General features: G+C 39.2%; 1 protein-coding gene across 1 annotated transcript; it reads right to left on the reverse strand.

Moving 5' to 3' along the window:
• Positions 1–7566: 7566 nt before the first annotated feature.
• GMFB (glia maturation factor beta) lies at positions 7567–22618 on the reverse strand. The gene is made up of 7 exons (XM_081509420.1): positions 22510–22618; positions 17265–17361; positions 15785–15834; positions 15056–15105; positions 14279–14361; positions 13212–13285; positions 7567–11295 (listed from the first exon to the last, which is right to left on the reverse strand). The coding sequence occupies exons 1-7, from the start codon at positions 22510–22512 to the stop codon at positions 11224–11226; spliced, it is 429 nt and encodes a 142-aa protein (XP_081365546.1). The 5' UTR covers positions 22513–22618; the 3' UTR covers positions 7567–11223.
• Between the last annotated feature and the right edge of the window lie 357 nt (positions 22619–22975).

Here is a 22975-nt window from a genome sequence, read left to right on the forward strand (position 1 = left end):
CCAGAAGGCAAGGGAACCAGTTGATATAGTTCCTAAAGATCAGCCTCCTGAGGGCAGAGACCAGGGTGGGGAAAGGAAGAAAGTGGTTCAGGAGAATCAAACAAAAAACATCTAGCACATCAGCCAAACCACAAATCAACTGTGAGTATGGAGGAAAAACACTTTCAGAAATATGAAAGCTCTCCTCCCACATGCCATGAGCCTCAGCGTAATGAGTTAATAAGATAAGGAATATGTGGGTTCTAACCAAGGGGCTTCAACTAACGAACAAGAGCAGGAAACTTCAGGACAACAGCTGGCCTCATGCCTCTAGAGCATCCATTGTGTGTGCAGATTTAGAGAGAGAATGGGAGGCGGGGAAGTAGGGCTCCAAGGAGAAAAGGAGAACTCACAGATTTTCTTACCTGCTGAAGCATTTGGAAGCATTGCTCTAGGCATTTTATTAATCTGTTGGCGTATTTGGGGGAGGGAATAGCAATGGATACATTAAAAAAAAAAACAAGAAAAATGGGGGAAATGATCATTATTAATCCAGTAAAAGCAAAAGTTGTAGAAAAAGTAATCACGAAGAAACTCCCAAAAGTCATATTAAAATCCAAAGGATGACCCCTAGGAAAGAATCATCATTTGAATACTTACCCCACTCTTGGAACCACAGCTAGCTGGTGTTAAACAAAGAAGCAATGACATCCAGAAGCAACCTACCCACCAGCAGCACGAGATGCTCAAAGAAAGAAACCCAACCAGGAAAATAGAGTCAGCTTGATCTGGGCAGGCACATAAGCTAACATCTTGCCTATCTCCTCCCTCCCCCATCTGCACACAAGGGGGATAATTGAAAGCAGCAGTGCAAGGGGACTGAGGCCAGGTGCTTCCCCTACCCCCTGCCAACCCCGTCACAAGTTTAGCCTGTGCTGGTGCAGAGGTTTAAATTAAATCTGAGATGGAATTTTTAAAAGGAACCGACCTACATCTTAGTATCAGAACAAGCACTTTTAACAACTAAGGGACTGACATATTATGGAAACGTTATTATCATTAAGGAAGCTTTCTAACGAGGGCGGGGAGGAAGAGAGGCTTGACAGGGAACAGAGATAGCAGTTTTTTAAAAACAACCAAAAATTTGTTATACCATTCTATCTGAGAAGCCTTCATCAGACCAGTTACATAAATTAGAAAAATATCAGATGGTGGTTAAGTGCTGTATGGAGAAATGGGAACAGATGGAATGTGAGTGTGAATGTGTTACCACCTTAGGAAGGATGATAGGAAAGCCTCTGTGAGTGGCACCATTTAAATTCAGTTCAGAAAAAAAGGGTTCAGCTACAGGAATGTTGCAGGGGATGTGGTGAGGAGTAGACACGGGGAGTAGGCAATATTCCCAAGAAGCTACAGCAAGTGAGAAAGGCTGAGCTTGCTATTATAGGAGAACAAAAATAAGGCAGCTTGGCTCAGATGTAGCAGGCTAGAACAGGAGAGAATGAGATCAGAGAGGTATGCAGAGCTAGATCTGAGAGCTGACCCTGAGGTCAGAAGAAGCAAATTCTAACCCCCTCCCCGCTTCACCGACGGCAGCAAGGCAAAGACACATGTTTGTTATAGGCTAGATATGGGTCCTGAGGAAAGGAACTGAACCAGGGACCCTGCTCAAGATGCCAGACTGGAAAAACAAAGTGAGGGTAACATGTTGACTCCTAGAAGCCAAGAGCTGGGAGGGACAGTTGTAAAGTCACCAGCTCTAGGAGGATGACCTGAGTCAAGAATCTTGCAGCAAAGCCCCCACTGGGGGAATTGGTAAGGAACCGACAAAATCATTTCAAGAGGGAAAAGAGTTAGTGTTTGACACTGACCACCCCAGAGGGCACCAACTCTGGATTACATCTCTACCAGAATAATAAGTCATTTTCTGCTCCCTAATGTTGCCCCTTTCTTCTAATCCCAAGGGCACAGAGAGACTAGTGAATGGAGGAGAAAAGCAAGGCAGTAATGAGGGACAGGCCACACCCCGAGCCCCATGGCTGCAGGTTTCCCAGCCTAAAGGAGGTAGAGTGGAGGAAAAGGAGAGGGAAGACAGGGAGCTTTAAAGAAAGTAAGATGTTGAAGTTTTGACATTAGATTGGAATTTTTATTACCTGAAAAACTGGGTATAATTCTATAATTCTTTTTTTTAAATACTTATTTTACTGCTCTGTGTCTTAGTTGCGGCATGTGGGATTTTTAGTTGCAGCATGTGGGATCTATTCCCTTGACCAGGGATTGAACCCAAGCCTTCTGCATACGTTGGGAACGTGGAATTTTAGCCTCTGGACCACCAGGGAAGTCCCAGTTCCATAATCCTTAAGAGTGACCCAAAACACTATGGAGTCAGAGAATTCCTCCAGAGACAAAGGAAGAGATATACAAAAATGTCATTGGGTTTCTCCAAGTGGTAGACCTTTTCTACCTTTTGCTTATTTGTACTTTCTTCAGTTCAGTTCAGTCGCTCAGTCATGTCTAACTCTTTGTGACCTCATGGACTGCAGCACGCCAGGCCTCCCTGTCCATCACCAACTCCCAGAACTTGCTCAAACTCATGTCCATTAAGTTGGTGATGCCATCCAACCATTTCATCCTCCGTCATCCCCTTCTCCTCCTGCCTTCAATCTTTCCCACCATCAGTGTCTTTTCCAATCAATCACTTCTTCTCATCAGGTGGCCCAAGTACTGGACTTTAAGCTTCAGCATCAGTCCTTCCAATGAATATTCAGGACCAATTTCCTTTAGGATTGACTGGTTGGATCTCCTTGCAGTCCCAGGGATTTCCAAGTCTTCTCCAACACCACAATTCAAAAGCATCGATTCTTCAGCACTCAGCTTTAGTCCAACTCTCACATCCACACATGACTACTGGAAAAATCATAGCTTTGACTAGACAGACCTTCATTGGCAAAGTAATCTCTCTGCCTTTTTTAAATATGCTGTCTAGGTTGGTCACAGCTTTTCTTCCAAGGAGCATGCGTCTTTTAATTTCATGGCTGCAGTCACCATCTGCAGTGATTTTGGAGCCCCCAAAATAAAGTAACTGTTTTTTTTATTGTTACTGTTTCCACTGTTTCCCCATCTATTTGCCATGAAGTGATGGGACCGGATGCCATGATCTTAATTTTCTGAATGTTGAGTTTTAAGTTTTTTTCACTCTCCTTTCACTTCCAGCAAGAGGCTCTTTATTTCTTCTTCTCTTTCTGCCATAAGGGTGGTGTCATCTGCGTATTTATACTTTCTATTTTTTCTCTAATGATACTAGTTGTTCAAGTTTCTTTTGTGTGTTTAAGAGGATGCTATATGTTTGGTTCAATGAACAGCAGATGTCATGGTTTACATGGCATTTCAGATGCTTTTTGAAGATTACTGATTTTGGCAGGCAGCAGCAAGGTGGGTGTTTCTGTCCGTGGGGGATGAGGCCAGGGCATGTTTGTACACAAGTTGGGCTAGAGATAGCGTAACTATAGGGAGAGGGACAAATGAAAACAAAGGTTGTGCTGGAGGTAGGTACTTTATGCAGGTGAACAGACATACCTGTATTAAAAGGAATGGAGGCTTTCTAGTAAGGATAGACATGTAGAGGAACCCAGAAAAAGGTGACCAAACAACCAGGCCTCAGAAAGATGGGGAGCTCTGAAGAGGGGCCCTGGATCAAAGGGGGCTCCAGGAATCTAGAAGTCAGGAGGTAGCCCTTCAGTTCAGGGGTCCATCTTTAACATAATTCAGCTGCTGGCTGTACACCTGCTTCATTCTATATTTCCCAGCTGGCATCTTCTTTCCCTCTGCTCTGTAGGTTGCACTTGGCTTCTTCTCCATCTAATAGCATTCTTTAAAGCTCAGTTCCCACTGCTAACAACCTCATTTAAGAGAATGAGAACATGGTCCTGTTATCAGGAATTCAACTATTCAATATAAAGTACCTCTTTATATTTTAACAAGTAAAAGTAACAAGACCAACAGTGGAAAAGCAATTGGCCCAGCTCAGTGTTTGGTACCAGTTAGGCAACATCTTGGCAACCCACTCTAGTATTCTTGCCTGTGACATCTCATGGACAGAGGAGACTGGGGGGTTACAGTCCATTGGGTCACAAAGAGTCAGATACAACTGAGCACACACACACACACAGGCAACAACAGCCACTGAGGCTGGTGGCTCTTGGGACAAATCTTGTGTGTATTGAGGATCGGGAAGGAGCTAAGGACAGGAAAGCACCACCATGTGGGACAAATCATGGCTGCCTACAGACTTTCCCCTTCAGCAAGCATCAGTGGCTGAGGCGTTTCTGCCTGACAAAGGTCTGTGGCATACTGGGATGTGCTGTTCATAGCTATGAAAAGAAGAGAAGCGAAAGGCAAAGGAGAAAAGGAAAGATATAACCATTTGAATGCAGAGTTCCAAAGAATAGCAAAGAGAGATAAGAAAGCCTTCCACAGTGATCAATACAAAATAGAGGAAAACAATAGAATGGGAAAGACTAGAGATCTCTTCAAGAAAATTAGAGATACCAAGGGAACATTTCATGCAAAGATGGGCTCAATAAAGGACAAAAATGGTATGGACCTAACAGAAGCAGAAGATATTAAGAAGAGGTGGCAAGGATACACAGAACTATACAAAAAAGATCTTCATGACCTAGATAATCATGATGGTGTGATCACTCATGTAGAGCCAGACATCCTGGAATGCAAAGTCAAGTGGGCCTTAGAAAGCATCACTACGAACAAAGCTAGTGGAGGTGACGGAATTCCAGTTGAGCTGTTTCAAATCCTAAAAGATGATTCTGCGAAAGTGCTGCACTCAATATGCCAGCAAATTTGGAAAACTCAGCAGTGGCCACAGGACTGGAAGTCAGTTTTCATTATAATCCCAAAGTAAGGCAATGCCAAAGAATGCTCAACCTACCGCACAATTGCACTCATCTCACAGGCTAGTAAAGTAATGCTCAAAATTCTCCAAGTCAGGCTTCAACAGTACCTGAACTGTGAACTTCCAGATGTTCAAGCTGGTTTTAGAAAAGGCAGAGGAACCAGAGATCAAATTGCCAACATACACTAGATCATCGAAAAAGCAAGAGTTCCAAAAAACATCTATTTCTGCTTTATTGACTATGCCAAAGCCTTTGACTGTGTGGATCACAACAAACTGTGGAAAATTCTGAAAGAGATGGGAATACCAGACCACCTGACATGCCTCCTGAGAATCTGTATGCAGATCAAGAAGCAACAATTAGAACCGGACATGTAACAACAGACTGGTTCCAAATCGGGAAAGGAGTATGTCAAGGCTGTATATTGTCACCCTGCTTATTTAACTTATATGCAGAGTACATCATGAGAAATGCTGAGCTGAAAGAAGCACAAGCTGGAATCAAGATTGCTGGGAGAAATATCAATAAACTCAGATATGCAGGTGACACCACACTTATGGCAGAAAGCAAAGAACTAAAGAGCCTCTTGAAGAAAGTGAAAGAGGAGAGTGAAAAAGTTGGCTTAAAACTCAACATTCAGAAAACTAAGACCATGGCATCTGGTCCCATCACTTTATGGCAATAGATGGGGAAACAGTAGAAACAGTGACAGACTATTGGACTCCAAAATCACTGCAGATGGTGACTGAAGCCATGACATTAATAGACGCTTGCTCCTTGGAAGAAAAGCTATGACCAACCTAGACAGCATATTAAAAAGTAGAGACATTACTTTACCAACAAATGTCCGTCTAGTCAAAGCTATGGTTTTTCCAGTAGTCATGTGTGGATGTGAGAGTTGGACTATAAAGAAAGCTGAGCGCCAAAGAATTGCTTTTGAACTGTGGTGTTGGAAAAGACTCTTGAGAGTTCCTTGGACTGCAGGGAGATCCAAGCAGTCCATCCTAAAGGAAATCAGTCCTGAATATTCATTGGAAGGACTGATGCTGAAGTTGAAGCTCCAAAACTTTGTCCACCTTATGCAAAGAACTGACTCATTTGAAAAGACGTGATGCTAGGAAAGACTGAAGGCACGAGGAGAAGGGGACAACAGAGGATGAGATGGTTGGATGGCATCACCAACTCAATGGACATGAGTTTGAGTAAACTCCGGGAGTTGGCGATAGACAGGGAGACCTGGCGTGCTGCAGCCTACGGGGTCAGAGTCAGACACGACTGAGCGAGTGAACTGAACTCAACTGTCCATTACCCACTGCAGGAATGGGTCAAAATACTGTAGGACTTAATTCCATAATAACAGAATCTATAGTCAATCCTATAGGTAATAGTGACTAAAAGCCACACACACACATAGCCTGCTTTTCTGGGCACTACAAGGTGACTTTGGGATGCAACCAAGACATTCTTTTTCTTTCCTGTAATTGGAAAAAAAAAGGTTACCTCAGCAGCGAACTTTCAGGATAAGAGAACTGTGAAAACTCCCTGAAGCTCCATGGTAAGATCTTTAACTGGCTTTTCCACATAGTTAAAAATGTACTGCACAAGGAGAGACTATCCACTCAAGGTGTGCCCTCATGCAAATGAGAGTGGGCTCTCACTGTGAGGGTAAGCGATTAGAAATGCTTTTTGCTGTTGAAAACGGAAAAGGATAAAAAGACAAGGAAGGTGAAAAAATTTAGGAACTGGCTGGTTGAGCAGCTGAATGGCTAATAAGGAAGATACTTCCTCATTCTGGCCAATCGTCCTTGTGAGATTCTTGAGTATGCTGCTGCTGCTGCTAAGTCACTTCAGTCGTGTCTGACTCTGTGCGACCCCATAGATGGCAGCCCACCAGGCTCCCCTGTCCCTGGGACTCTCCAGGCAAGAACACTGGAGTGGTTTGCCATTTCCTTCTCCAATGCATGAAAGTGAAAAGTGAAAGTGAAGTCGCTGAGTCGTGTCGACTCTTTGCAACCCCACGGACTGCAGCCTACTAGGCTCCTCTGTCCATGGGATTTTCCAGGCAAGAGTACTGGAGTGGGGTGCCACTGCCTTCTCCATTCTTGAGTATAGGAAGGCATAAACAACTCCTTTCACAACTGTAAACAAATTGTGACTCTACTATAAAACACAGTCGTCACAAGAGGTATATGGTCAAGTCTAAACACCGTGTAAGTACTGTTGATTTGTATTCATTCAATAGATACCCATGATACACGAACTATGGACATCAGTCTATAATATAGGCAGGATGGGTCTTTAATGGATGTTTAATAAATAGTAATACACTATATTCAATAAAATTTCTATTTAATTTGATTTCTTACAAAATATACAGCCCCTCTAACTTACAGTTTTTCCTTTGAAAGCAAGGGGTCATCATTTGAAACAATGCCCTCTGCCCCAACTAACCATTTTAGTATCAGACCAAGTTTTACAAATGTTTATAATCTCATTATATTTTCCCTCCCCTCATCCTACTTTTGCCTAGGTATTTGCTTATTCTGCCTCTCAGTTTTTCCAGATAAAGTAAACAACTGAATTTGTGTGGTTCACACAGATGCCACAATTGAGCTATTAGGTAACAGCAACGCTAAAAGAGAAAGAGGAGAGTAAAAAAATGAAAAGCTAGAAGTCCTTTCATGTTAACATTTTATTTAAACCAGTACAAGCACCATGCTTAACAGAAGACTGTCCAAAATAAACATGCAATATGAACTCGCACAGACTGAAACCACAGTTTCAGAAGTTGTGCCAGTTGTTGATTTTGTTAAACGATGACAGGAAAACTGTTAAAATTCACACGACTAAACCATTAATGTTTCAAGCCTCCTGAATGAGATTACATTGGACCATCTAAATCAGTGGGCACTACCCTGGCATGTTAGTGATCTCAAACAATATTCAAGTAATTACACATGTATGAACTATACTCCAAAAAGAAAATACAGTTTCTATCACAAACTTAATGTAGTTGTTTTAAAATATCATAGGAAGATGATCACTGATTTGAAATGTCCAACAGCCTAAGAGGAAACAAATTTCTCAAGAATATTCAACTTGGGACCACTGGTGTTAAGTGGCCCAAGAGATGTACATTCTTCCAGAAATACAAAATAAGATTTGTCCAGAAATGTTTGAGACACTTCTTCACATAAGTTGTAAAGGCTCAAATTCTGTAGATTCCAGTATTATCAGTCTATTGAACAAACAGGGAAAGCAACCGTATTAAGAATATTTGAATTGATAGATTACAAGTCACTCTCTATTTCCACCAAATACCAGCATTTAAACTCTTATGAAAATATCTTTTCATCACTAGTCCACATTATGTATTAATGACACTGCTCATGTTTTAAAGTAGTCCAAACATATTTTTAAGTACACCTTCCTTACTACGTATATGGATGGGGAACAAGGACAGCCAAATTTAATATGGCAATACACTCCTTTAACTGGAAAAAATTTTAAGTGTCAGACCAGGATACAGTTTATGGCTACATTTGACTCCTTAAAATCGGAGACAAAAAGGGAGAGAAAAGTGCTGACAGACATTTTGTTACAAAGATCATTTAGTAATGACAATACAAAATTTAGCAACACCCTCTCAAACAAGAGTATGTTTAACCACACTAAGCATTTAGTAAACTTTTTAGAAATAGACAATTTGAACATTTATTTTAGAAGTCAATTAAACAAAAACAGTCAAACAACTTTTTCCCTAATATAATTGCTTCAATACCAGAACAAAGTGAATATTATTCAAAACTCTTTTGACATTTTGGAATTTCAGCATAGTAACCTGAGAACAGTTTTCTTCATATGTCATTTATGTGCCACAAAACCATACTAAAAAACATGCTGTGATTACTAGTTGGTTCTACTCTGACAACATCAGATGCTATGCAGAACTTATGCAAGTCCAACAATTTCAAAACTAATTCTGACTTAGAAGATCATGAAGGAGGTTCCCAGGAAAAAAAGCTGCTGCCAAAAAGGAAAGATTAAGACTTAAGGCTGAATAGGAATGGCTATACCAGAAGCGGAATGTGAAAACTGGAATTATGAAATCTGAAGTTACTAATTGAAAGAAGGCAGAAAAAGAGATTATATAGGAAATATACTTTAAAAAAAAAAAAGAACAATCCAAAAATTTGGTTAGATGAAAGGAAAATTTATATAAAAGTCAGAGAATACTCTAGGGTAAAGGATCTATAACTCTCCCTATAGGACCAAGGAAGTAAAAAAATGTTCTACTGATCCCCTAACCTCATCTATTGTCTTGCAAAAATACATACTGATATCAATACGGAGTCAGACAAGCTCAAAAAAGCATAGTTTATCACAGTTCCCCTGTTCTCTAACAGGGGAACCAAGAGTTCTGTGTACGGAGGACAATATTATCTGACATTGTAGAGGACTTTCCAACTAAATTAAAAAAACACTTAAAACATGCAAGACAAAAGAAGGAACCTCACTACAAAAACACATTCTTGCAGCCCTAGATTCTCTTATTGCTGTGAACCAGATGAAACAAAATCTCATTTCCTTCATTCAAAAACATTAGAAAAAGTCTCCATTCACTTGGATTACATTTGCATTTATGCAGAATTATAAGCATTTTTCTTCAGTATCAAAATAGCTGTTTAAAGAACTCTTAAACTTCCTGGGTGAAGCTCTCTCTCTCTCTGGAAATTGGAATTAAGAACGCTTCCCATTCAGTAACCAAAGCAAATACCCCTCTAGCACTTCCTCATCTCCAACTAACTTCCTATTGCTTCCTGTTTTTTAGATTAGTGAAGCCAAGCAGTGTTGGGAATAGAAGATTCCATATTATGAAAATTCCAACTATCTTTACCTCTTTATTAAAGTTGGTACAGAAACCTCAAAAAAATGCAAAGCACATACAAATGGGAGATACACCAAAATTAAAAAAAAAAACAAAATGCCTTTGCTAGCTTTGAAATGATTAAGATATTCTTAATATAAGAATTAACTCAACAAATTTGGGTGGTCTTTAGATTCTCAAGACCTTTTGTCAAATTAAAAAGAATCTTAGTTACTTTTATGTTTTTAAAGTACACTATATATCAGAATCCTTGCTTTAAAAATGCCAAGGATACCACCATTTAACAAGACAGGTGTCCAGTTTAGAATACCTTCTGACATTAAGGATATAAGATGAGATTTCTATCGATGCATTAATCCTATTAACTATGGCCAAGGTTAAAGATAAGCAATTTTTTCCTATGGCACAAAACTAATCACAAATCTCAAACTATAACTTTCAACTGCCATATATTCACCAATGTAAGTAGACAGTTGGAATTTTTAAAATATCAAGTTGATTTTACTACAAATTTCAGATACACATATTAGAAAATTGTTTTACTTGGACCCTTTACAAAAGTATTAATTTCACCAAATCTGGAATACTGGCAGTGTAAAGTCTTCAACTAACTTTAAAGCTAACAAATCAAAAGGCACAGTATTAACACATGTAAAATAACTAGTATTCACAGAACATTAAGAGGTCCTTTATAAATAAAATGTTACTAACCTAGATTTAAGATTATCTAGAAATGACATAACTAAAAATGAAGCCCTTGATTAGTTACAATCCATCAATTTCTAAGACTAAAATGCTATTTTCCATGAAGAGGAAACCTAATAGTCATAACTTTATTATAAAATCTAACTTCCAGACCTTAAAAATGAGCAACTGATGAAAAGTTTCTGGACTTGATTAAAAAGATATAGAAAACTAAAGAAGGCATGGAATTGATGGAGAAACTATTCGTAGTGCAGATTATACTACAGTAAATTATTATTCATGGCTCAAAATTCAGTCACTTAAGTCTTTTATCCCAAATTGATTTCAAAGATTTGACAAGTGATAATATGCTATTTTCATATATAAACTGCTAATATCCAGTATTTGTCAAAAGGAGGCAACTGTTGTCTATCACAATCTAATAACCACTTTCCAATGGTGTCTGTAAATAGTAACAAATTCTGAACTGTAAGTTATAGAAATTAGTCACAAGAGTGCAAAAAGTCCCTGGAGAGAAGTAGTCCACCTAACAATTACAAATATAAGGAAACACTTTACAAAGTTTCATTACTATGAAGATGATTTCCTCTTTGTTCAAACTTTGAACAAGTGAGAATTTTTCTTTACTGCAGGTAACAAACTGTAAATAACAGTGCATTTTTAGGCATAAATAAGTATTTATGTCTGGTTCCAGTATGGTCAGGTTAATACATAAATACTTTAGAAACACAGAAGTTCACATTAGTGGAAAAATCCAAGTTTCTCACGTAACCATTCTTCAGTTAGGTCTTCGGTATTTCTTATTTCAAATACCTTAAGAAAAAAATCAAATATGTTGCATATTTGAGTATTAAATATCAAATTCTCCTTCCTTTCAGTCAACATGGCTTAATCTGTGTAAATCAGATATACCTTTACTTTTTCTTAAATGCTAGGGACTCAGTTACCAAAGTTTAGCAGTCAAGATGGCATAAAATCAAAACTCTCTAAAAAGCACAAATCTATAAATGTTCTAAAAGAGTAGTTTTGTAAATATTACCCACTAAAAGAGAGACCCAAGGGTACACAACTAAAATCAATCCAGTTAGGAACTCGAAGAATGTGTGCTGATCCTCTACAGAAGGAGGAAACACCAGGCACTTTATAAGGATGTATTAGTAATCCATAGACAAAAATCTCCAGCCAGAATCTGAACACACACAGGCCCACAAAGTGTAATGGGCATAAAAAGACAACATAATACAGCAGGGAGGATGGGATTTCAGGCTAGATGTCACAAATGAACCCTAGATCTTACATGTACTGATGTGCAACAGTTAAGAACAGTAAGTCATTCATCACAGTTAAGAACAGTCGTTTCACCATCAACTTACAAAGCTGTGGGGAGGATTCAATCAGATTATATGTAAGATTAACTTGTAAATTGTCATGCCTTAATTGGTGGCTCAGATGGTAAAGTGTCTGCCTGCAATGTGGAAGACCCCTGGAGAAGGAAATGACAACCCACTCCAGTACTCTTGCCTGGGAAATTCCATAGAGGAAGGAGCCTGGTAGGCCACAGTCCATGGGGTCACAAAGAGTCGGACACAACTAAGCGTCTTCACTTTAATTCCAACACTTAAGGGCATGCCTGGGATTAGAACAGACATGAGGCTGTTAGCAGAGCTCCTTTCTAACTACCCAGAGTCACTTTAGAGTACTCCTATGGTACAAATGAGGGAAAGTAATGTCTGTAAGTTGGTGGTATTGGTGACAATCATGTGGGTTAAAGGGAAAAAGCAGAAGGCACTTAAAAACACTCCCTGGGTTAATGATTAAGCACCCAAGGGGAAACACTGAGGCTGTCCTTAAAGTAAAACCTGAAAGAAAGTATTATTAAAATTCTAGTGATATAAAATTCTATTTCAAGACCTTAAATGTATGTACTTTTTCAACTCAAACTAAAACATGGAAGTTAAAAGTTTGAGAGTAAGTACCATTCTTACCTTTAATTTCCAAAAATGCCATAAAATAGGAACATGTTAAATCTTAAAGCAGGTGTTTTATATGAAACAGAAAGTTCTAATTTAATAAAGCTAATAAGCATTCTTAAAAATTTCATTTTAGATTTGGAAACAACACAGCTAACTGCAGAGTATGGAATCCCTGCACAGAATTTGGTTCGTTTAGTCTATGGTAAAGGCCTCAAAGAAGCTTCAAATGCTGAATTTATCTACTAGAGACTACATTATGCAAAATTAAAAATTCTCAAAAGATTTACCAGTTTTCTCAAGTGGCCTACATTTTGAATGTGAGTTCTTGTAATCAATGTGTAATTTTCATTCAAAAAACACATGCTCAGTCATGTCTGACTCTGTGACCCTCTGGAATCTAGTCCGCCAGGCTCTTGTCCATGCAATTTTCCAGGCAAGAATACTGGAGTGGGTTGCCTTCTCCTCCTCCAGGGGATCCTTCTGACCTAGGGATCGAACCCATGTCTCCTGTGACTCTTGCATTGGTGGGTGGATTCTTTACCACTGAGCCACCTGGGAAGCCCTCAAAAATCGCACTTTTGGTTAAATACTTATATCATTCTATTTCTAACTAGTAAAAAAACTCTAGTTTACTACTCTGTTCTAAATAACTTTCACCTACATAAAGAAATACTGAACTCTTCAGATTACTTAGGTATTGCTCCATTTACAAAGAGAAAATACCATCTCAACAAGTTAGTCAAATATAAATACCACCTTGGTAAGTTCAGCTGTTTGAACTAGCTTATTCTTACTCCCAGCATACATCATCTGTTGTTCAGGCTTACATCCTGGAAGAGAGAGATCAGAGTAGAAACGAGACTTAAATTTTTAAACAGTGATGAGTTTTCATTATTTACTTGATAAAAAAGACACATTTAGGATTTCTTTTGCTATCAAGTTTACAAAAGTCCTGTCTAAATATATAAGGGCTTGAGAGTGTTATACTGCATACCATCTGCACAAAGAGAAACAGCCTAATTACTAATGAACAAGGCTTTAGGTCAGCAAAAATAAATGAGGCTAGATCTATACAGATCTTGACTTTCAGAGCCTTGTGAATACTTCAAAATTTTTCAGCACTACCTTAATTTTGATGTTAAATATCAAGATCAGTTTTACAGATACTTAATATATGTAAGTTTGGGTCAGTGGGGTGAAGAGATTGGCTCTGAAAAAAATTTACAGTCTGTTTATATATTAAAAGACACTTCAGTATATTTTAAGTGCTACATATATGATACAAATAATAAAGATCAAGGAGGAGTTCAGTGAGCAGAATGTTTATTGTGGGCTGAATGGTGGTGGCAGAGGGAGTTCTGGTGATAATGGATACTTTAAACACCAATAAACCATATTAATATCCAACGTAAGCTACTCTGAGACTATCCTCAAGATTATGGACATATCACTGACAACTACTATTTTAAGGATAAACACAAACTATACATCATAATCATACACAAAGTTTACATACTTATAAATAAAATAAAATTAAAATACAGAAGAAAATGTACTTCTGCTGTTTTAAAATGTCATTTCAAATTCATTAAAAATACATATACAATTTGACCTAACAACTACACTTCTAGGAATTTATCCTAAAAAAAGCAAGTTTTTATAGTAACTTCTTTTTAGGGATGCATTCCCATTTGCATGTGTGTGCACGCACAGTACAATTAATTCAACATTTTCCATCCTTAAAACAAGCATACAACTCATCTAGGATAAAAGGTTTAATTTGATCAGAACCAGATATGCACTATTTAAAGAAATTCACTTACCGACAGGACTGGAGAAAATAAAGCACAGAGGGTATGAAACTCTTCCATCATCATGTTGATACTTATAACTATATACAATGAAGGTTTTTCTCAAGTTAAAGAAACTAAAATTATCACTCTATTTTAGACAAGTACTTATCAACGATGTTCTGAAGGACAACACACACCTACCGAGCTAGTGAGTGGCAAATTTCTATTTTATTCATTTAGGTCACACTTTCATTACTCATTATCTTCCCACAAAATTATAAATGGGCCCCAAAGACAAATCATAAAATCACACACTCTCACAAATAAATTTATTAAAAGTATAGACTTAATGTGGATTTTTTCCTTCTCAATTTTTATTATATGCAACAATAAAAGGAATTTAAATAAACAATATCCATCAACTTTTTGGGCCTTTTCCAGTATGTACATACATTTTAATTTGGTCGTGACCACGGTGTAGGGCTTCCCAGTGGTAACAAACCCACCTACCAATGCAAGAGACATGAGATACAGGTTCAATCCCTGGGTTGGCAAGATCCCCTGGAGGAGGGCATGGCAACCCACTCCAGTATTCTTGCCTGGAGAATCCCATGGACAAAGGAGCCTGGTGGGGCATGGTCTATGGGGTTGCAAAGAGTCAGACATGACAGAAGCAACTTAGCATGCATGGTGTAGAAGAAAATTTTGTAAAAAATGTCTACCTTAAAAGTTGAACAAATGAACTTCATAAATAAAACTGTGACCAGTAAAAATTAACATCGTTTTAAAGCACAAAGAAAAGGATATCGAGGTTGTCGCTCAGGTAGTTCATCTTTAAGTTCGTCTGGTGAAATGCCCTAGCACCATAAAGAAAACAACTTTTAACCATTTTCTTATCCATAGATTCTTAAGAGATATACCGAGGACCCATTCTACTAATAGGTATAAATTCATAACTTTATACCACATCACAACATTTTATCTTACTAAATTGTACATAAGCTGAGGTTATTAAAACCTTAATACAATGAAAGCCTACCCCAACCCACTCAGCTTAGCTCTGTTAATTAACAAAACATGGGGCTGAGAGGCAGAGTAGTCTGTGCTCATGTTTCAACTGTCAGGAAATACTGAGTGAGATAAGCCAACCCCTAAGAGCAACAATATCTGATTCAGGGGGAAAAAGTTAATTTCTTTTTACTCTAAATTGGTTACTTAACTTGACAATCTAAATACTTAGGCTACAGGGTTTTAGTTTGTAATTACTGGCCAACCAACTTAGAAGCAAGTTTTTACCAAACATATAGCCCTAACTTCTACTGCTTATTACCTGGATTTCATTAATGCTTAATTGAAGGTGATTATATTAGCAAGACAATCCACTACATAATAATTAACATGTGCTTTTCATGAATAATGAACATGTACAATGGTTTAGAACTCACTTTAGAAGTACATGTAACTAATGTAACATCTTTTCAGTGGTAATAATTACTTAACTATGCAGCAAAGCTGTATTTAGCTGTTCAAACAAACCTCAAGCTCTTCATCCAGCACCACCAGGCGTTTATCCTTATCAATTTTCACTGCAATAAAAATATAGTATGAGTAAACTGTGATTCTAACATGACCTTGATGTACCCAACCCGCAGATTCCTAGCTCTTTTATTGGTATCCAAAATTAAAACATGAAGAAACACAAGCATACAACTCATTTGCAGTTTTAGTTTATGGTCTGTTATCTAGCTTTGCTTTTCAAGCAGTCAGCATTTAAAAGCTCTTACCCATAATTCCCAGCACCTAATTTGCTTATTTAGAACTTTATGTCAACTCCTTACATTTACTGTGTATATGAAGAATTTTGCAACTCAAACGCAACCTCTTGGACGATAAGAAAAGGTCTGAAAAGGTCACTGTGACTAAGACTGGTTTATTGAACATGGTTTAGAACTATAAGTGAAAAGTGGACAAGGGTCAGGACAGAACAATCACCAGGTTCCCAGCTTCTCAAGAGTCAGGATTTCATGGTGCAGAATGACTATTCCGAGAAAATGAATTACCAAAGAGCAGTGATATCTCTATTCAAATACATGTAACATAATCTGAAGCCAAACTGAAATATGTTTAGATAACCTATGCCTCTATTCTTTTCCGTTACCCTGAAAGTTACCCATTTTTGATTCTGCACTAATTTCACAGTAAATCCTGTGAGACAAGATATGATCTCAAATAGCTTTATTCTTTGTGGTAAAATGGCACTGACACACTTTGTCACTTCTAAGAACAGTATGCCTGCGTTGTAGTATTTGTTTGTAAAAGAACCATAATTCAACAAGCTGTCACCGCCTCACTAATTCACATCTTCCAGATGTATCTGTTAGTATATACAGTTTTACATTCTCACCCCCTCATTCTTCCTTTCTTTCTAAATCATTACCCACATATTAAATATTACCTAAGAATACAAAAGAAATCTACGTAACATCACATACAGTTCACACTGGAAGAGGCAATATGCAAACCACTCTTTACATTATCAAAAGTCAATGACACTTAAAAAGTATTCTCCGTGAAACTAGAATTCAAATCTAGAAATGAAGTAAGACCTCAAATCACTTTGAACACAATGCTGAACTTTATCACTTTAGGTGTGGGCAAAGGTCTCTGCTTGAGGATGAATGACCAGGCTGTTTTTGTCCCCAGATAAGTTAAAGGATGGAATTGGATGGGGCAGTATAAGTGCCCAAGAAGACGATCATCTTCTCCAGAGCTGTGTAGGCAGTGAGTGGGAGGTGAAACACTCTGCCTCTGTTCTCTGACAGTAACTCTTACTGACTTTTTAAAGTGACCTAACAGGTTTGGGGGGTGAGGGGCTGGGTGGGGGGGACAGGGTTGGGAATTAAAACAGAAGGAGACAAATTACTTTCTAAAGGTTCAGGTTATTGGATGCAGCTATAGGATAAAAGGATAAAACCAAACTAAGACCATGGAATGGAGACAATCATGTTTAGCTTACTTATAATAGCAGCATTGTTCGTTTCTTTGCGAAAACGAAACTTTCTCAGCTTTTCCACTAAATCTTCAGCAACATCACAAACCACCAAAGACTCACTCTACAAAAGAAAAAAAATCATGTTATCAAATGCCATGACTCCAATATATATTTACACCTTAAAGCTATAAAACCTAACACCTTTAAGAAGGGATATGAAAGTGAAAGTGAAGTCGCTCAGTCGTGTCCGACTCTTTGCAACCCCACGGACTGTAGTCTACCAGGCTCCTCCATCCATGGGATTTTCCAGGCAAGGATACTGGAGTGGGTTGCCATTTCCTTCTCCAGGAAATCTTCCCAACCCAGGGATTGAACCTGGATCTCCCACATTGTAGGCAGGCGCCTTACCATCTGAGCCACCAGGGAAGTCCTAAGAAGCCATATGGACATCTACAAATGTCATAATTACGTAAAACATAATTATGTATTAACATGAAACACATGAACGCTTAAAGAACTTTTAAATCTACCAAGCCTTGCATTGGCATTATTAAATTATTCACATTTGTTCATCTTATACGTAGGGTATACTTTAACTTTCTCTTTGGCTACTAAATATCTCAAAGAACTAGATATATACTAATGTGCAATTTCATCAGAACTGGAGAGGAAGGGAAGAATATAGCAAGTCAAGGATCATGGCTGTTAGGAAGTATAATATTTTTCACTATGCAGGAAGAACAGGAAAATCATCTTATTGCACTTAAAGAGTTAATAAGGCTTTAGTTCATTTTTGAGTCCAGCACAACTATGAAAAACTAAAAATAGGCAAAAGAATGGAAAATAAACCATAAGAGTAAAGACCAACTACTATTTTATGTCTTAAATGACTATGGGAATCAAAAAAAAGAAGCTATTAAGCAATATGAAAGCAAAAGCAGATGAAACAAATATAAAAACTCAAAGAACCTTTTATAAATTATGAAAAAATATTAAGAGACTCTTCTCCAAAAATCTGACAAGGACATTATCAAAAGCACTCTTCAGTTGGCGTCAGGGTCAGGTGGTACAAATGAATTATTGACTGCAAGCAGGAAGATGGAAATCTTTTTCTTTGATGTATAAAAGTTCAAATACATAGAAAATTAGAGAAATTCTGTGAAATCGTATGCACTTAACACTCAGCTTCAACCATTATCAACACATAGCTCATCTTATCTCATTCAAAACCCTCAATACTGCTCCCATGGACCATCACACAGCAAAGGTCAATAATCATTTTAACTACAAATATTTTAATACATATTAATAAAATGATAATATGTGCCATTGAAAACACAGACAATAATAATCAGTTCAGTTCAGTTCAGTCACTCTGTCGTGTCCAACTCTTTGTGACCCCATGGACTGCAGCATGCCAGGTCTCAATGTCCATCACCAACTCCCGGAGTTTACTTAAACTCATGTCCATTGAGTTGGTGATGCCATCCAACCACCTCATCCTCTGTCGTCTCCTTCTCCTCCCGCCTTCAATCTTTCCCTGCATCAGGGTCTTTTCAAATGAGTCAGTTCTTCGCATCAGGTGGCCAAAGTATTGGAGTTTCAGCTGTGAGAGTGCTGCACTCAATATAGCAGCAAATTTGGAAAACTCAGCAGTGGCCACAGGACTGGAAAAGGTCAGTTTTCATCTCAATCCCAAAGAAAGGCAATGCCAAAGAATGCTCAAACTACCGCACAATTGTACTCGTCTCACATGCCAGCAAAGTAATGCTCAAAATTCTCCAAGCCAGGCGTCAACAGTACATGAACTGTGAAGTTACAGATGTTCAAGCTGGATTTAGAAAAGGCAGAGGAACCAGAGATCAGATTGCCAACATCCGCTGGATCATCAAAAAATCAACAGAGTTCCAGAAAAACATCTACTTCCTCTTTATTGACTATGCCAAAGCCTTTGACTGTGTGGATCACAACAAACTGTGGGAAATTCTTAAAGAGACAATAATATGTCACCTAAAAATAATAATTCTAGTCTCAATTATTCACATAGAGTTCAAAGTTCCAATTTCCCTCATTGTTTTTCTCTTTTTTTTTCTTTTTTAACAGTGAGTTTGCTTGAGTCAGGTTCCAAACAAGGTCCACATTCTTTGGTTTCTTCATATGTGGGGTTTCCCCCCCAATTCTTCAAAAAATTAAAAGAGTTTTGAGACCAATGCCAAATACAAGTGTCTCATTCCAGTCCAAAAGAATTAAGGATTCAAATTTTAAGTTAAAATTAAATAAAAGTCTGCTTTTTCACCCTATGTTGGATAAATAAGAGCATGTGTTACAACATTAAATGGCTATCAATTTTAAGTTGTCCTTTAAATTCATCACACTGGTAATATATGAGCTGTGATATACCACAGAATGTGTTATTTATAGTTAGAAAATACACCCCACCAATACATATTTTCCAATAAATTAGGCTCCTGCAGGAGTCATGTATGTCCATCCTTTTACTTCTCTTTAGAGAAAAAAATGCTAAGTCATACGAGGTTCCTATAGTATTCAAGCCTAGTCTATTTTTTCCTATCTTTCAAGAAAGACACACAAATTGGAAAACTAGAACTTCCAATCTCTTGTCAACCAAAACCAAAGGTAGAATCCATTAGTAGAAACTAATAAGTACTTTAGATTTTTGTAGGCAAAGAGCAATTTGTCATGACTCTTATCTTAAGGTTCTGATACCCAGAGCTGCTTGTGCAATTCTGACACCTTAGGAATAGCAAACCAAGTGAAAAATATGCTGTGGTTGAATCTATAAAGCTTTTTTCCCATTTTCACTCCTCCCAATACCATAAGGTCAAAAATTCCTTCCTACAAGAGAAAGAACTGCAACTCAGCCAACTCTAACAGTTTCCAGTTAATAGATGCATTTAAAAATAACACTCTGAAAGCAGCACTATACGGTAAATATTAACACACAAAGTGGGAAGCTTGAACTCAAGTAGTCATTTATTGGATAATCCACACAATGAACATTTAATGAATGTCAGGATGTGCTAAGTGTTAGAGACACAATGATATAAAACAAATAGATTAAAACTATGGGCCTGATCTGAAAGAGCTTATAAAGTCTATTAGAGAACAGGTCTGCATCAAAATCACCAGGCAAAAAAACACACACTTGTTTGTATAACAACTAGGAAAAGAGCTAGGACAGAGAGAAACTTGAAAGAGAGAAACTTGATGCTATGAGAACTTAATGATTACTCAAAACAGCATGGCTACAGGAAGCCTGCCTGAAAAAGGCATCTAAAGGACCAAAATTGCCTATACAAAGATGCTTTGATTAAAGTGAGCACAGCACATCTAAGATAACCAAAGGCTAGCATGATTCAAGCACAGAGAATGAGCTGTAACACGTACAAGAGGAGGTTGGCAAATGTTGGACTACATAGGGTGCAGTGGGTCATGTTAAGTATGTTGGTCTCTATATGAGCAAAGGGAAGCCACCAAGGTGTTTTAAGCAAGGAAAAGAATCAGATTTGCATGCAGGAAATAGGCAGAGAGGTTGAAGAGAGCAAGACTAGTTAACTGGCAAGGCTAATCCAGGTGAGAAGTGAAACACAGCTTAGACATGCTGATGAAAATAGAGAAGTAGGTGAATTTCTGCTAATACTTGTTAACATGTATTAAACACTATAAGAAAACACTATGCTATGTCCTTTACATAGATCCTCAAAACAATCCCATTAGATGGGTATTATATTATCCCCAACGTGCAAGAAACTAGGGGACTTAGAGAGGTTAAGTATCTTCCTCAGAGTTATGCAACTAGGGGAGACAGGATTCTAGCCAGACAGCCTGACTCTTATCTAGCCCACTCTCTGGAGCACCACAAAGGACCTGGTGACAGACTGAACACTAGGTGGGATGGATTAGTAAAAAAGATGACTCCTAAGCTTTTTGCTTGTGTAAAACACTTAAATGGTACTACCTTTCACTGAGTTAAGGAACAGTAGGTTTGAGGGGAAGAGATGAGTTCTATTTTGGATAAATCAAGGGGGCTTCGAGACACTCAAGTGGGTAAAAGCTTCCTAGGAGATGCTAACTAGTAGGATATACAAATCTGGGCTGGATCTCAGAAGCAAGGTCTGCAATACAAATTTCCAAGTCATCTACATACAGGTAGGTGGTAACTGAAACTATGAGTATAGGTAAAAAAGGAAGGGGAAAAAATGCAGAATGGAAAATGAAGCATTAGGATGGAGCCCAAGACTCCTACTTGTGATGTACAGGGAAGGAGGACTGCATGGGACACAGATAGACCCACAAAAGGAGAAGCACTCCAGTTCTGTATCCAAGACACCCAAGGAAAGAGAATGCTTCAAAGAGGAGAGCGTGTCAACACCCACAATGCAGCTGAAAGATCAGAAAAGATGAGAATTGAAGAGAGTCCCTTAGCTTTAGTGACCATGACAATATCTATTCGATGGAAGTGGGTTGAGTAATAAGTGGGAGTTCAGAGATGAGGACAGTGGGATTTTTGTGTTTCGCTTCTAATGAAAGAAAAGCATATTTTAAAACCCGATGGGAAAGATATAGGAGATCCTCGTTGGGCAATTGATTTAATTCTCCACTATTTTTCAGCGTGGAGTCAAACTAGAGCCCCCAGATCACGCAAGCCCAAGCTTCTGACAGTCACTGAAAGGTCAAGCGCCAAAGCACTGTGTCAAAAGATTTTCAAGCAAGGATAAGCAGAAATCCATAGAGCGAGGCCGGGACAAGGAGGAGACAGAGCCTAAGGCGAGGCCGAGAATGGAATCAGAATTCGAACCCTCCCCCCAAAGGCGGCCAGGCGTAAGGGCTCGGCACCCACCGACCCCTCAGGCCTGGCTCGGGCCCTGACAGAGAAGACAGCATTTGGGGGAGCCCTCTGTTGGGCCAGACCCCTGGATGGTCCGATTTTTCATCGTAGGGGCTGTGACTCTCCATCCAGAAGGAGTCGGTGAGCACGACCCATCCCTACTGGCCGCACCCTAGTCACCGAGTCCGCTGGGCGGGTCAACCGCGGGCCCGGCAGGATGCTGCTGCTCTTGGGCGAGGCGGCAGCAGCGGCGGGCAGAAGACAAGGCTCCGACTGTGGGTACCCGCCAGCAGCCCGGCCGCAAACGGCCGCCGACCCACCCCGGGCGATGCCCGCCGATACCGGCTCTGGCAAACAGTAAAGTCCGTCCGGCTGACCCGGCCCTTCGGCCAGCCCCCGCCCTCCCCAGTGGCAACTCACCATTTTCCTTCCGGCCGGTAGTACCCTTTCGCCGTCCCTCGGGCCCCTTTAAGAATGGCACTGCAGCCGCCTCCCTTCCTGTCCGGCGCCTGGCAGAACCGCCCCCACTGAACGACGTAGCAACGGCAGGCCGTCACGTGACGGGAGACGGCGGGCGGCGCGGCTCAAAATTAACCAGAACGCCAGCGCCTGCTTCCTCCCAACCCTTTGTAGAGGAGGATTTCCTGTAGGATCCGGAGTGAGCGGCGGTGCCAAAACGCACTCTTAAGATTCAGGCCAGTTTTTGCTTACTTTTAACATTCCTCAAGTTCTGAGTGCAGTTTCCTGGTGACATGATTAAGTCCACGATTTCAGTGATAAATATGAGTGTTATCCCCAGCCTACCTTACAAATTACACACCTAGGTACACCTGCCTTCCCTCCCACCCTCTTTGGAATCTTGTTTTCCTCCCGCCCCAACCACCTT

This window comes from Giraffa tippelskirchi, chromosome 7 (assembly GCF_054371585.1).
Source record: "Giraffa tippelskirchi isolate mGirTip1 chromosome 7, T2T-mGirTip1v1.2.pri, whole genome shotgun sequence".
In the NCBI taxonomy this organism is placed as follows: Eukaryota; Metazoa; Chordata; class Mammalia; order Artiodactyla; family Giraffidae; genus Giraffa; species Giraffa tippelskirchi.

Bases quoted from the DNA above. Each gene is read 5' to 3' on its own strand.
- GMFB (XM_081509420.1), bottom strand. The intron at 15,106-15,784 runs GTTTGTTTGAAC...TTATGGTGCTAG, and splicing joins TGCTGGATGAAGAGCTTGAG to GGCATTTCACCAGACGAACT. The intron at 11,296-13,211 runs GTGGTATTTATA...TTTTTTCTTAAG, and splicing joins AAACAGCTGAACTTACCAAG to GTATTTGAAATAAGAAATAC.